We start from the raw sequence: 16,683 nt of genomic DNA, 5'->3' as shown, positions 1-16,683 counted from the left end.
GCTATAATCGCATGCTATGATTTACAAAACTGCTATAGCTTTGGAAATTGCAGCATGCAGGCAGGCTAAACTATTCTCAGAACTCAGAAGTGAATGAAGAAGGTGACACATAAATGGCCACCACTCCACTCATAGTGGCAGCAAGTCAGGGGTCAAACCCACACCTTTGGTTACATTGCATTAAACAAATCAGCTTTGAAATATTACTTTTGCTATACAAAATATATAATGTTATATTTAATATAACATTAGCAATGCCTGAATGGCCTTTTTAAAGACTATTCACGCATATGTGGGGCTTTATCAGCATAATTTTGCTGATTAAGGCTTAGTGAAAAAGTCGTGCATGATGTTAGGGGGGCTGCCCCTAGAGGGCAGCGAACAGAGACACTGTTTTCCTATTTTGCATCTTGGAAAACAGATTTGCATATTTTTCCCATAATCCCCCAGTGGAGCGAAAAAGGCTTTTTAAGACTCAATACGCCTGCAAAGGTGCACACTCCCTAAGGAGTGTAATTATCCCCTATTGCTATACACTGTTGTTCACAAATTATTACACGTAAGTATTTCAAGAGAACATGGAAGTGACTGTGAAACATCATGTTCATTTTTGTTTACAAGCTACAATGCATGGTGAGCTGTTACTTCCTTACATGGCAAACTTTAAGACAGACACATTTTCGTTACTCATCCTAAAACGATGACAGACAAGCCACAACCATCAGGTTCTGCAAACAGAGTAATAACTTCAGAGAACAGAGGGAAACAGGGCAAAGTGGGCAGAAGAGATAACTCCCTATGTCAGCTGTCAGTGACTTCATTAGGATGAGCTATATTGGAATGACCTTTCTGCTACAATTTCTCAGCCATTATCCTGTCAGAGAGGAAGCCCATAATAAACCAGCCTGAACTGAGCCCACCGCTTGGGACATGCGCCCTGTTATGAGCCAGCAGGGAAGTGAGTCGACCACCCACCTATCTTCATATATAGACGCATCATCTGTGTGCTCAATGCAGAAAATACAAGGTGACAGATGAGCCTTCCAATGCAGAGCTCCAAACTATTCTTACATATAAACATGCACATTATAACAAGCGTCTATACCGATCAATATAGGAAACCCAAGAAAAGTAAGAGAAGATTTAACAACCATCTTTCCTGTGTTTATTGACCTTCAATAGCTCTCATCTAATATGTCTTCCTTACCATATACATGCACACTTGAATTGGCTGAGCCTGCAAGTGTTCTAATGGTGAGAGTGGAGAAAGCGGCTGCCTGACACCCCTGATAGCGGCTTATTCTTGGAAAAACAAACGATTAGGCACGATCTAAAACTTTGAATATTAATTTCCCTAATATCATGTTAGGGACACATAAAATAGTCAGCTGATCCAGTTAAATATTGGGGGATTCAACTTTTTTGTATTTAGAAAGTTTGCACTTTTCCCACCATTCCGCCAAAAGTTGACTAACTGAAGTGCCTTGGATGTCTGCAGTAAGCTGCTCCATAACGCCCCTAACCCTCTGCTTTCAGTGACAACTATAGAGATTAAAGGGAGTCTTTGGGGTATAACCCAGTAATAGTAAGAACTGAGCACAGGACCCGATTTACCAGATGGTACAACAAACAGCTGACCCCAATCTCAACCATGGATGTCAGAGAGGAACAGGCAGGGGAACAGGGGACTTAAATATGCTAGTAAAAAAAAAACTTGTTCAGTGTTCAAGAAAAAATTAAACTTCAAACCTCTTTAAAAAAAAAAAAAAAAAAAAAAAATGAAAGAAACCTTCAATTTTAGGTTCTCCTCGCTCTGTGGTTTGCAGCATCAATTAGAGCAGGGGTGGGCAATTAATTTTGGTGCCACATGAGAAATTGTAACGGTTCTAGAGGGCCACACCCATTCTCAATCATCTTTCCATGTGCCCCACAAAGTATAATCTTCCTACAGTCACCCTAACATTATACACCCCCACATTATAATGTTTCCCTCCAAATGCCCCACAGTATTAAGTCCCACTCCTGGTGTCCCAGTATAAACTAGCAGAAACTAGAGGGGACATGAAACTGGGGCAGCTGGAGGGGACATTAAACTGGGGGCAACTAGAGGCAGACATGTCCCCCTCCAGCTCCAGTTTAATATCCTCCTCCAGCTGCCACAGTTTAATTTCCACTCTCCATGTGCATTCAGTGTAACTGCCCTCCTACATCTGCCCCTAGTCCCCCCCTCTTGCTCACACATGCTGTCTCTTCTCTCTATCATCCAGCAGCCTCCATTGCCGGCAGCTTACATCAAGCACACAGTCCTGTGTGGCTCTGCCCACTAACGAGTCATAGCCTATCCTGGTGAAAGGCTGTGATGACGTCATCACAGGTCCTTGAACAAACTTCCAAAAGCTATGTGGGCCAGACAGAAGCAGGCGGAGGGCCGGATGTGGCCCGTGGGACATACATTGCCCAGGTCTGCATTAGAGGTTTCCATTGGGAAGATTTCCTGACGTGACGCAGACAGACATATCTGTATATGATATAGATATACAGTGGCATGTCAGCCATAGGCTCCCATGTTCTTACTGGATGCCTCTATATGGAATAACATAGTATACTGCAGCACTCCACACAATATTATATATATATGATGTATATTTGCCCAGAAGAGTCCAAAATGAGACTGTCTACTATTGTAGCCTCTATTGGGTGAATGGTAAATTCTAGAATGACTAGGTATTCAACTCCATGCAGCATAAACATTTCACTATCTGTACAGACAAATCACACCTTTAACCATACAACTTATAAGAACTAAGGTGTGTCAACCCCCAGTCGTAAACTGCTGAGCATGCTGGAAATAAAATCCAGCCATTCTCCCCTTGATCCTCTGCAGCTCCTATTGACACAGGGGTATATGACCCCCGCAGGCCTAGTGTAGAGGGTTATTGTGGCAGACAAGGATTGGCTGCAGTAGTCCCATGCTCCTGTGTTACCCTGGAAAGAGAGAGCAGCTGCAGCGGATTGGGCTATGTTGTAAAAGGAACATAGGGGGGTTTGGTAAAAATGAGTATAGAATGCTGGTGAATCCTTGTGGGATAACACACTTACAGAAAAAAAAATGATGTTTGGAGGAAAGGAATATGAATAAGGGTTTCTGTTGGAGACGCCGTTGCAGTGTCCATTGAAAATCGGTGGAGGAAAGAGTCCTGTTTTGGTGATTCGTCTCTCCACTGCTTGGGTTGCCAGACAGACTTGAACAATGGAGAAGGGACTCTATAGTGAACCTAGTGCAACATACACTTAAAATATAACAGTGTATCACATGCTTCCACTGCCTGCAAATGGATTGTACAGAGGCTTACTGAAAACACATATACACTGAGCATGTACAGGGCAGGTATGAAGGGGTTTAGAGGCAAACATTGCCTGCCATCTATGGTGTAGAAGTGCAATAAATATCCAAAAGGTTCCATTTAGCCACAGGTTTACTGCTATTAACTTGCTAAGATTTTTTTTTCCTGCTGGGACAGACATCATGAAACAAAAGCCTAAAGTAATAATTTAAATGCTCAAGTAATTAGTAGAAATAATTGTCACCTTGTAATGATTGGCACAGATGCCAACAACACTGGGCGTTTAGGAGGAGTAATCACTTGCATGGCAACAAACAGCATCTCTATGGGTCCATATTAAGCATATGTAATACGTATACATGGACCTGATGGAATTTGGGGTTTGGCATGCTCTAACCACATTTTCAGAGCCTGTCCTCTGATACTTGACCTATGGAGGGAATCAGGGGAATCACCAATAGCTTGTTTGTCCAGGGTGTTCTCCTTGATCCTCTGATTTACTTACTCAATTTGGCGCCCACAACAGATGGGTAAGATGTCTGCACGTCTATTTCTATATCTTTGCACAGTGGCTAAAACTCTGATTACCAAGCATAACTCTTTGCACTGTAGAATGACTGTGCTTGGTACAACAGTTCAGTCCCATTAATTTGAATGAGGCTGAGCTGCAAACAGGCCATATCACCAATGAACAAGATGTCTCAGGACTGTGAAGCTGAATCACCACTAGTTCGACTGCTGTGATGACTTCAAGAGGCCGATATTCCCAGATAACCTCAAAATTTCTAACTAAATTCAGTGGGTAGAGGGTAGTCAGGGCAGGGACTGAATGAGGGGAGAGGCAGAGGACAACAGAGGGGAGAAGTAGATTAACTGGATGGCAGAGCTGAGGCTAGATCAGAGAAGTTGCAATAATCTAAGTGGGTGATAATAAGGGCATATATTTATTTTGTATATTTATTAAGCTTACTTTTATAGCGCCATCATATTCTGCAGAGCTACATTCCACATCAGTAGGGCTTTGGGGTGTGGGTGGAAACCAGAGTACTCGGAGGAAACCCACACAAACAAGGAGAGAACATAACTCCTTGCAGATACCGTCCTTGGCAGGATTTGAATCCAAGCGCTGCAAGGCTGCTAACCACCAAGCCTCAAGGTTGAGAAAAGAGAGGATTCATGAATTGTTTTTGAGTTGGGGGCGGCAAGAAGTGGTAAGGGCTTGGATGTGTATTTATCAGTGCTGTACAAATGTATAGCCATGCCCAGAAATATCAACCATGGTTACCCAGCATAACATTAGAAAACAATTGCATAGGAAATGAGTGTAGTCATGCAGAGAAAATATTATATAAACCTGTCTTTGTCCTGTACATGAAGGTATCTGACAAGATAGTGTTTTTTTTTAATATTATTAGCATCCCTGCCAGTATAATGGACAGGACATACACCCACCCAGTGCAGCCCGGGCACCTGATTCTTAGTAGTGAGCAGCTGTGTTTACCAACATATCTGGCATTACTCCAGCGCTCTATCTGCAGATAAATATCTCAAATTGGTTCTGCACATACCACACCCTTCCCATACACACACTTCAGTGGTTGCCTCCCTGCTGCAGTCATTTCCCCACACCGCTCAGGTTTCTTCCACATAATGAATAGCCAGTTACAATCCTCGCCATTTAACAATTGTAACCTTTGAACTTTCTAAGACAGATTCCGGCTCTTTCTGCATCTATTTTAGAGACTCCTCACATCCCTATCCTATTATGCTGGGGAACCCCCAACACATTTTCAGCTATATGAGGCATCCCCACCTGCTTTTGCTCCTCATGTATCAAAGAAGTGCCAAAAAAAAGTGCTCTCGTTACCCATATTAACCAGAGAATCTTTGAAAATGCCAACAGGATCACTTATTTTTGTAGAGAGGTTTTGATATCTGTGGTTGTCCGTCCAAATCTTTTGCAAGTACCCCCTGGCTGGTACTGCTCTTAAAATGGAAACATTGGTCAGAAGAGCCCACTGAAATCAGCCAAATACGCAGAGTACAGTCTATAGCTGGCGTTACTCGTATACTCCACATAGTGGAGTATAAAGATCCTGATATGGCCATATACTATAGATGTTCTCAAAGAAGAAGAAAAAGTAAAAGTGAATGCAGAGTAATAGCTCCAGACAAGAGATGTTCCCTACTATCAGCATTAGAAAAGAGTGACTCGCTAGTTGGCAAGGACCCCTAACATCATACATAGCCATACTGCTAGGAGGCCATACCCTCTCCCAGCATAATGTTCAGGCCAGTAAATCTCTCTCTCTCTCACACACACACACACACACACACACACACACACACACACACACGTGAAATGTCATCATGTCAACGGAGCATTACAATGATTTAATGGGAACACTTGAGCTCTCTTACTGTAGGAGACAAACCATCAAGCTCCTCATCCTACAGCACTACCTGTACATTATTTTAGAAGAGGACAACAGAAGCAGAGTTTAAGGGTTAAGTTCTGGGACTCCCACCAATCTCGAGAACATGGTCTGGTTCTCCTATCATGAGGAGGGTAGGCAAGAATACATCCTGCATCTCAATTCATTCTCTACGTTTTTGGGTCTGACCATTAGGGTTGGGTTCTCCCATTGTCACGGAGCAGCAGCCACTCCTTTCATTCTCTAGTGGAGCTCTATACTCGTCTATCTCCAGCTCTCCCGTAGAGAATGAATTGAGCTCTGGAGATGGACGAGTACAACGCTCCCCTAGAGAATGAATGGAGTGGCAGGGTCTATGCTCAGCCCGCTGCTCCATGACAATGGGAGAACCCAATCCCAATGGTCAGACTTCATGACTGCATGGAGGATAGGCGAGCATACATCCTGCAGATCAATTCATTCTCTACGGTTGGGTCTGACCATTGGCGTTGGGTTCTCCCATTGTCATGGAGCAGCAGCCACTCCTTTCATTCTCTAGTGGAGCTCTATACTCGTCTATCTCCAGCTCTCCCGTAGAGAATGAATTGAGCTGCAGGATGTATGCTCACCTATCCTCCATACAAACACAAAGCGATACCCTATCGATAGGAGATAACTTCAAAACTTGGTACAATCCTTGGGGGCCATAATACTGTATAAGTTGGGTCACATAGAATAAAACCTCCGAAGAACGTTCGGCTCCCCCACACAGCATCTCCAATATACAGGCCTCAGACCAAAAGTGGTGAAGGAGTTAACACTAAAGGAACATGACACCTGTCCTGCAGCTGCCCTGTCTCCAGATAGTCTAGAGAAGTTCTGTGTGGCCACTTTTAGAAGGTGATATGAGCCAGAATGGTCAGACACCTCTTTTAGTTTTTATAGAAGCACCCTATTTCTCCATAGCACAGAACAGACATCCTTCAAACCCCTTCAGGTTAAATGAACAAGAATAAGGCTATTAAGAATGTTTACAAATAATATTGGCAAATGTAAAAGCAGAATGTCAGATAGGTAAAATATTTGCAGGTTTTAGATTTTGACTACACAAAGTTGTTGCAATCCAAAGGAAAACACTGACAGACATGACAAATATTATTAAGGAGTTTTCTGGCCCCAAAACGAAATTTTTCATCCTGATGACTTCTCTTTAGATACGTAATCAGTATGCGATCTGTGAAGATCCAACACCCAGACCAGTTGTCCTGGATACTATAGCACTGGACAGGGAGCGTGCACAGGCTTTCCTATACAATGAATAGGAGTGGCGCTGCACTATTACAGTGGATGGGGCTGCTGCGCTGCTCCTATTACTTAAATAGGATACAATGCCCACAAACAGCTGATCTATTCAGGGTCCAGGTGTTGGGGGTCATGTAGATAGGTCTTCAGTATAACCCAAAAAATTTAATTTGGGCAGGAATGGACAACCCCTTTAAGAACCCAAATTAAAAAAACCCAAAACAAACAAACAACACACACATTACAAAATTGTATGAAGCTCAGGACACATATAATGCTATGTACTTGTTGCAGATTTCCTTTCTGCAGCTTTCAGAGCCAAAGCCAGGAATGGATTTAGCAGAAGGCACAGGTATCATGTCTCATTCTGATTGAAGCCACTCTGCTTTGGCACAAAAAAAAAAAAGCAGATTCACAGCATTTCTGCAATAAATTGCCTCATCCTAAGGCAGAGGCCACACATTGCAGTAATACAGAGTTCTGGGCTATTGCGGAAATGCAGTAGAAAAAAAATAAATGAATAAAAATTATAGTCACAGCAAAGTGAATGAGATTTTATTTAATCTCATCACCACATTGCTGAAAAAGACACTGTAGAAAATGCAGAGGTTTTTTTTTTTTTCCCCTCTTTAAGGGCTAGTTCACACGTGAGTATAAGGGGAGGTTTTTGACAGCGGATTTCGCGTCCAAAACCTCCCCTTATAATGGTGGTCTATGGAGACCGCCGGGCTTCTGTTCTCCGCTAGCGGCGAGCTGCTGCTAGCGGAGAAAAGAAAGGACATGTCCTTTCTTTAGGCGGAAGCCGCGCTGTCTCAGTCGCGTGGCTTCCGCCCCCCGCAGCTCCCTCTTATGTCGGCTCATTCATTTGAGCCGACAGCAGAGGGTTAAGCCGCGACAGCGATGGTCGCGGCGGGCGGGTTTTGACAAGAGAGAGACGCGTCTCGCCGCGTCTCTCTCTGTGTCAAAACCCGCGCGGGCAGTTCACGTGTGAACTAGCCCTAAATGTGTGCATTTTGTTCACCCCTTCCAGGAACTCCAACTTTTGGCATCCTTCAATAGGTTAGTCAGAGACCACCCATGCAGTCTGGTACGCGCGTATCACATTGAAAGCAATAGGTAAAAAAGTCTCCCATTGAATTCAATGGGTAGCGCACGTAAGACCGAATCCATTGAAGTCAATGGGATTCTGTTTTACTGCGCTCATTCTGACACGTGATTACGTGTCAGAATGAGCGGAGCGTTACTCCGTCTGAAAGCAGCCTAACAGTATCAGTAACAGCGGAGGGGCTAGAGGAAATCTCCAATCACTGGAACCAGAGAGGATGCACCTATTACATGATGTCTGATGAAATCACTTATGATCTACCTTACGATAGGTTTGCAATATCAGATTAGTTGGATCCAACCATCTGATTGAAGAGACTAGGGCACTGCGTATGCTGTGTACTGGGCGGGAGCTGCAGTATGAAGGCACAGCCACTACAAACTGAACAGACCTGCTTCTGATACAATGTTGGTCCTTCAATCAGCTGAAAGATGGTTCGACTCCCGGCATCCTACCACATGTCTCAGATCCACTACACTGGTACTGTACATTGCAGCGACTACTATAAAGCTTCCCATCCACTACACTTTTACTGTATACCACAACTGCAGTAAATACTAACAGAAACAGGCCCGTGGTCACCATTACTTTAGGCTGCGGTTATCAACCTTTGCAATATTAGCAGTAATTGACATAATACAAGTTCAACCCACAACCAAAGATGTTGATTTTTTGTCTGCATTGTGGGGATGAGATTTGTTTAAAGGGGTTACTCAGCTTCCAAACATTTTCAGCACCTACATCCACTGCAGTGCTAAATATTCACTGTTCTTTTATGGAGTCTTTTCTTGGCTTTATTTTACTTGAGACTCCTCGTAGTACTGTTATTTACGAGTCTGTGAACAAACTACATTTCCTATGATGCATCTCCCTGATTTCTCCTCCAATGAAATCACGAGTAATAAATCACTCCCACACCTGGGATCACATGATGCTATCATGTTTCATTTGCAATCTTACCCCCTTGTGTGAGAAGCAAATATAGAGAAGGACAGCAAGATGATGCATCATGGGAAATGTAGTTTTTTTCACAGATTTACTGCAAGTATATAGTGACACAAGGTCACCTTAGTAAGTCATTAGCTTAATTATAGAAAATACCGAAATTGCACAGACAAGGTGTTATGAGCAGATTAATGTCAATTTTCATGCTGACAGACTCCCTTTAAGCAGGCCATATATATATTTGACAGGAGTCAGCCAAAAGCTAGTTCAGCTATCCCTCCCTGCTCACTGACAAACATAGGGTTTCGCGGAGAATGCATCTTTATTTCAGCAGAGAGAAGGAAATAAGCTGATGCCACAAACAAGTGTCTCTTAGGGGAACAAAGGATTAGGCATGTTGAAAATGTCGGGGACTGCCAGGCTCCCCCCATGACATGAGAGGTTATGCAGGACAGAGCATCTTTATAGGCAGCCTTGGGGTTCAGGACTAATCACACTACATGTACATTTATCTAGTTTTCCCCTTAGCCTGGCCTAGATAATGTAGATTTCCTTAAAAGGAAAGGATTGTGAATAAGAAAAGCCAAAGGAAAAGAAAGGCAGAAAGATAGGGGCGATGTACAGAAAATACCCTGAGCACAACCACAATAGCTAAAGCTTAGAACTTCAGAAGATTGTCTACTTATTTGGAAATAAAGCTTAGACATGTATGACCATGTGTCGGGCTGAATATTATCTGTCATAAAGGTGCAATGGGTAGAGGTAGATAAAAGGAACATGGTTACTGGTTAAGCGACTCCATGTGCCCCTGTACAGCCCCTAAACACACAAAGCTCCAACATGTGCGCAAGGTCTCACAGCGAGACTGAGCTCTAAAATATTAGAATACAGAATGCGCACTTACATTGCGATACATTTAAGATACATCTGCTAAGTCTTCAGAGACAAGACATGGTCAGATACTGTGTACCATAGCAAACCACTAGTTCTGACTTCATACAGATGCTGCTAAGGGACAAGGACACATTTTTTTCCATCTTCATCACACATTCATATCTTAGACACGCCAAAGCAATGACAGGTTCTTTTGGCAACAATGCAAACCACCAGAACATTGAGATGCTGCCAGAGAAACACTAGAGCTTTAGCAAAGCCTCTGGTCTACAGTGTACTACAAGAACCAAGCCCTGGCAATCCGCTTTAGTCTGATGGGGGATACATGCCGGCAATGCTTTGAACAGGTTTTTTTTTTAAGTTATCAGTAAATATGTATAAGAAGGCACTTCACATTCTGACTTTGAGGCCGGGGCTCTATGTGGCATATACATTGCAGCGCTTTACAGTCAAGGCAAAGCAAATCTCATCCACACATTGCAGAAAAATATGTGTAGCAGACACGCTCAGATTTGCAAAACCATTGAGATTTTGGAAATTGCAGCATGTCATTTATACGTACAGAATCGCCAGCTGTTTCCTTAAAGGTATAATGGAAACAAAGTCCACAAAGGAAACCTCTGCAAACTTTTTGTGACAAACACTGTCGGAGAAGCCGCGGTTTTTCCCACAGCGCTTTTTTGCTGCAGCCCACTTTGTGGGAAAATATGTGCAGTTGACCCACTGCAACTTCCAAAACTATTGCCATTTTGGAAATCGCATCATGTCAATTATACCTATGGGGAAACCACCAGCTTTTTTGCTTCAGGACACCACATGGAGCCTTAGCCTTAGCCAGTAGGTGTAGGTGGTAGGAGTCAGATCACTAGGAGCAACAGCGATCGTGAGAATAGAGGCCTCCAATTCAACAGTGTAAGGGCTCAGTGGTTAGAACTATTGCCTTGCAGTGCTGGAGTCCTAGGTTCTAATCTGACCAAGGACAACATCTGCGCTGAGTTTCTATATTCTTCCCTATTTGCATAGGTTTCCTCCCACACACCAAAAGACATACTGAGAGGGAATTTAGAATGAGCCCTGACAATGGAGTAGTGGTGTTCACGTTTTACCAAAAAGGCGAAGTGCTGGTCAGGATCTGGAGAGCATTGTTCTCAGGATCACTGGGGGTTCCAATCTTACAGTAACAGCAGAATGAATTTAATTTTAATAAATCTTATCCACACACTAAAAATACGAAGTGGAAATTCATTTAGGGTTTAGATTTTTTTTTTTTTTACCACAGATTTCATTCTCTGCAATACATAGAGAAAGTTCCACTGCAAGTCTGCAGAAATATCCATGATAAATTTGGAAGCAGCAAATGCAGATTTTGCCTTTAATCTGGAGGAAGATCCATGACAGAAAATCTGCTGCACAGGAATTTGAAGGAGAATTCTGAAGTTGACTGCTGCGGACTCTTTATTCCCCCTCCTACTTATTCAATGGAAATATCAGGCAGAATAGGCTTCTGTCTCCCTACTGAAAGGAATGGGAGGTGGATTTTGAAGATGGTTTTAATGTAGAATCTGCCTCAAAATCAGTTCCTTACTCCTGCACGTGAAGTATAGTCTCCAAACAGAAACCGAAAATATCTGTGACAAATCAAAATCTGCACTAGTTACATGGGGGTTAGTCCCAGGTTTTACTATGCGTTTTATTCCACTCATTGTAAGGAACAAATATTGACAAGCTGTGGTTTTAGAATCTACACCAGGGGTCATTTTCTGCAACATAAGAAAGGGACTTGTATAATAAGATTCACATTACTATTACTGCAAACACTGCAGATGTTACACCCACAAATTCAGACAGAAAATCTGCAGCATCTGTTTATACCTTAAATTATAGAAAACATGCCAATATGTTGGGAGCCGGTATGTGCACCGATGACCTGGCCTCTGGAGTATAAAGGAGAACTGAGAGGGCATTAGTGCAGAACGCACCCCAAGTGATATACCCTGAAGTGTTTATAACCACCATGGCACAGTCACGTGCTCCTACTCCTGCAATGACAACTAGGGGGTTTTCTCTAAAGCTTACCCAGACAGATTGTTATGGAATTTTAATAAGCCAACATTTCCTCTTTTTCTATTAGAGGGGGAGGACAAGCGCCTCCTCCTCTCCCAGCTGCCTGACACATGGAATGTAGTAAGTAACAGATCCCTGGGGGTCCCAAGGGGCAACTGCTGAGCGTCTTAGTCTTAACTTATCATTGGGACAGTAAGCAATATCTGGACAATTTCATATAAGCATATAGCTGTAAGAGCCATGTTTCATCAGGTTTGCCTTATCATACCTAAATATCCATCTTGTAGCTGTAATGAGAGATCTCAAAAAAATAAATAAATAAGAAAATCAGAAATACTTGATAATAAAGAGAAAAGTCACATGGGTGAAGAAAAGGTTAATAGTCTGAGCACACACCATAAGATGTGGCACGTCTACAGTAGAAAGTTCATAGCGTATAAAGTCAAGCGTCACTACAGAGTTTGTACAGTTTCGGAATATTCAGAGAAAGGAAGCATTTAGCAGATAGCTGGAAGCAGTGAATGACAGGACCTCATCTATATACACTGTAACAAGACACAATCTCCATGTGGCAGCCTTGAAAATGTACCCAGGGCAATATGATACAGACACAAATGAATGACAACACCCAGAGAGTCTACATTTATCTGACACCATGATTGATGCTGGAGACACACACTAGCTATCCCATCGGATGTTTATGCACCATAGCGCTGGTATGGACATCTGCCTGTGAAATTAGGAGGAGTTATGTGGTTGGGTATGCAGAAAAACCTGATGTGTTATCTCTGTGCAGAAAAGACTGAGCCCATAGATAAAAGCAGCATTGGGGCAGGGGGATAGTGTTTATTCACATGGCCCATGATTCATGGACTGCATGCGCATCCTTTAATAGGTGAAAAAGAAAGGAGACATTCTGTATTTTAGTCCATTTTGCGGAGCATGGAGCTCCATTCTAGGCTAAGAGTCTGTGAAAATCAAAAGCAGAACATAAATGCCATCCATGAAATAAAGAAAAGTATAAGAACAACCATGGACAGCACATGAACTGAAAATAAGCAGGGTCATGTTCTACCTGCCAGACACGACACATCCACTAATGAGGACATGAATAAGCGTTAAGCCTGGTTTCATAAAATATCCAATCAGATTTCAACCTTTATTTCTCGCCAAGGATTCTGAATGGTGGTCAGTCATAGAGATCAATTTTTTCAGTAAAAAAAGAAAGTTTTGCTATGCGAGATCCCCAATTTAGATTAAAGAGGACCAGTCTCCTCTCCTGTTTTAGTAAATGATTGTTTTCCCCATAATATAACAGTCCTAGAGCATCAGTGGTTCTGCTGTTCCTGTTGTTATTCCCCCTAAAAATTTATGAAAAATTGACAATTGGGCAAACTGTCTAACCAGTACTGTCAGGGCCAGATTCTGTAGGGACACACTTCTTTGTCAATCTATTGCATTTCTAGGAGGAATAACAGAGGAACAGCACAACACAGTTATCGTAAAAGATGTTAGGCCCGATTCACATCTGCATTCGGGTTTCCATTCGGGGACCACCCCCTCCTCCAAACAGAAACCTATCTGCATAAAAAAAGCAGTTACCTTAGGAAATCGGTGGACCCCTTAGACAATAATGGGGTATGTGAGGTTTCCATACCAAGAATGCGGAGCAAAAAGTGCTGCTTGCAGGACTTTTCTCGCCACATATTTCATGCGGATAGGGGAACAGAATGGCCCAAACGCAGAAGTGACCCAGACCTTACAGAATTAAAGGGATTCTACCATTAAAACCCCTTTTTTGTGGATAAGACGTCGGTATAGCCTTTAGAAAGGCTATTCGTCTCTTACCTTTAGACGTGGTCTCTGCCGCACCGTTCCTCAGAAATACCGTTTTTTACCGGTATGCAAATTAGTTCTCCCGCAGCGATGGCGGCGGGCCCCAGAGCTCAAACAGCGATGAGGGCGTCCCCACCGCTGCCAGAGAAGTGTCTCCAAGCGCCGCCTCCTTCTTTGTCCGCCACGTCACGTTCAATGTCTTCTTCCGGCACAGTCTCGTAACCTAGCAGAGCAGACTGCGCAGGCGCACAGGCCACAGGAAAATGGCCGCTAACAATACTGTGCAAGCGGCCATTTTCCCGTGACCTGTGCGCCTGCGCAGTCTGCTCTGCTCGAAGTTCCGAACCTGCGCTGGAAGACATTGAAAATGACGCGGCGGACGAAGAAGGAGGCGGCGCTTGGAGACACTTCTCTGGCAGCAGTGGGACGCAATCATCGCTGTTTGAGCGCTGGGGCCCACCCCCATCGCTGTGGGAGAACTCATTTGCATACCGGTAAAAAACTGCATTTCTAAGAAACGGCGCGGCTAAGACCACATCTAAAGGTAAGAGACGAATAGCCTTTCTAAAGGCTATTCCGACGTCTTATCCACAAAAAAAAAAAAAAAAAAAGTTTTAATGGTAGAATCCCTTTAAGTCATGAATAATACAATTACTTACTAAAACAGAAAACTGAGAGTAATGATAGCTCCGCTATACAATCATAAATACAAGTGTTCAACTGTGATACGTTTGCATACCGCTTTACAGGATCTGTCAAAGAGACGCCCTGTCATCGTAAAAGTGAGATACAGTTTGTGGCCAAAGTACCTAGTTGCCCCAATCTCAACAACCACAATTACCCAGTTGCCTCTTGCCCTATGGCCTCAGATTTTCCCCTCTGACAACAACTTGGTAACATTTACTAGGACATGAAAATACATTGTAAAAAGGGGTCACATTCCTGACATATGACTCAATACTGCAATGAGCAAGCTGGACGCTTCAGAACTTTCTGATCATAAACATGGACTTGAACCAAGAGGGCAGCTGCTTCTATATAGATATAACGGTTAGATGTAGGCATAAAAGATAAGTCCCACAGCGGCCGTCATACATCTAGGGATACAGATATACTCATGTCCTGGGGTGTGTGAAATCATATACATATGGTACGTGAAACATACAGTAGCCTGGATTTACTAATAGTTAGACAGTGTAAACTTAGACAGGCAGTCTGAATATGTGCCAGATTTATCACAGTGACTGATGTAGGATGATAAATACGGCGTGTCTTCAGACTGTCTAGCCTGCTTTATACCACCTTTCGCTGACTTACTTTGAGACAGAATTTTACACTAAAGTGTTGGCGCATTGTGTCGCATTTAATCCACACCCACATCTAGGATGGAAGAAAAATTTTAGCTCAAACTAGATGTGCCACATTCACTGCAAAGTCTAGTCACAGCCAGGGCGTGTACAGGCACAGATCGGGAATCGCCAGCGGTTTTGTATATGGCAGCACATATACCATAGCCAGTGTTTAGTTTGCTGCCTACATCCTGACAACCAGCACTTGTGGCATCTGCCCCAGTCACCAATCCCTTTGGGGCAGGGATCACAGTCATTCATTCATTGACCCAGAGAGATGATGTCAGGGGTCATGCAGCATGCATATAGTAGTCAGGACCCTGCAGGAGGACATGGTGCTGCATCCAGGACCCTCAGCACAACTTACCCTGACCAAGTTGCTGACTGCAGACTGCACGGCGGCCACAGGTGCTGTCAGCTCGGGTATGGCCTTTCCATCCACCTCCCCTTCTTCGTGCATGATAACCAGGTGGGAGATCTGCTGGGCCACCGGCTCCAGGATACTTTCTATAGTTTTGGTGTGGAAGACAGGCATGGTTGCGGCTGTGCAAGGACTCAGTCACTAGAAGAAGCAGAAGAGGTGCCTGCGGGCACAGTTACAGCCGCTGTCACTCTGTTCTGCAGAGCCCAGACCCACACACTGGGGGCACCGTGCCCGGACCTGCGCTCACCCCTCACCCACAATTCCTGGGGTAAGTGCACAAGCTCTCCCGGCACTATGCCTTCTTGCTGCCCTTGCTGGATGCTTCTTCCTCACCCAATCCGGGTATCTTCAGTCTCCGGCCACTTCCACACAACACTCCCAACTCCCGTCTCTCCCGGTGACATCACCGCACCCCGCCTTCCTACGTACAAGGGACCTAGATCGCCAGGACACGCCCCCCGCCTGCTTCCTACAAAGCTTATTGGCTGCTCTGCACATCAATCACTTTCAGTGACTTCGCTCTTGGAGCCTTTGCCGGCGACGTCACACCCCGTGATCACCTTATAAGGAGAACCCTGGGATCAGAGAGGGATTCCTAGGGCTATGACGTCATCGCGGAGAGAGAAGAATGCAAAAGAGTGAGCTGAGGTTGGATGTGGATGCAGTGATCCCATAGTGCCTGCTGCATCCATAATGTAATGGAGCCCCAGGATTAGACATCTGGATGATAACGTCATAGGTTAAAGGGAGTGCTCATAAACCTGATCTTTCCCTAGCTGTATGATCACTGACTGCTGGGACCCCCCCTCCCCCCATCCTGAATGAGCATGTGTGACCTTCACTCCTATATGAGACTAGCAAACTCCTAGCAGCCGGGTTGTAGTCTACCAGCCTAGCCTCCATGTCTACTCTCAGCCACAGTCCTATATTATTTTTAGCAGGTATTTGTGCTGAGGCTGATGGAGGGTAGGGGTCACTTCAGATACCTTGGGCTCTACACCACCTA

At 43.9% G+C, this 16,683-nt stretch overlaps 1 protein-coding gene across 2 annotated transcripts in view; it reads right to left on the bottom strand.

Annotated features, from left to right (window-relative positions):
* Positions 1-16,073, bottom strand: part of VCL (vinculin) — a 59,104-nt gene extending 43,031 nt beyond the window's left edge. For both annotated transcript variants that reach the window (XM_075257779.1, XM_075257781.1), the window contains exon 1: positions 15,621-16,073. In XM_075257779.1, coding sequence (XP_075113880.1) covers positions 15,621-15,788 — 168 coding nt within the window. In that variant the 5' untranslated portion in view covers positions 15,789-16,073. The remainder of the gene's footprint in view (positions 1-15,620) is intronic.
* Positions 16,074-16,683: the final 610 nt, after the last annotated feature.

This window comes from Leptodactylus fuscus, chromosome 10 (assembly GCF_031893055.1).
Source record: "Leptodactylus fuscus isolate aLepFus1 chromosome 10, aLepFus1.hap2, whole genome shotgun sequence".
NCBI classification, from domain to species: domain Eukaryota; kingdom Metazoa; phylum Chordata; class Amphibia; order Anura; family Leptodactylidae; genus Leptodactylus; species Leptodactylus fuscus.
The sequence above is the reverse complement of the archived record's forward strand: the minus strand, read 5'-3'. Positions and strand labels throughout refer to the sequence as shown.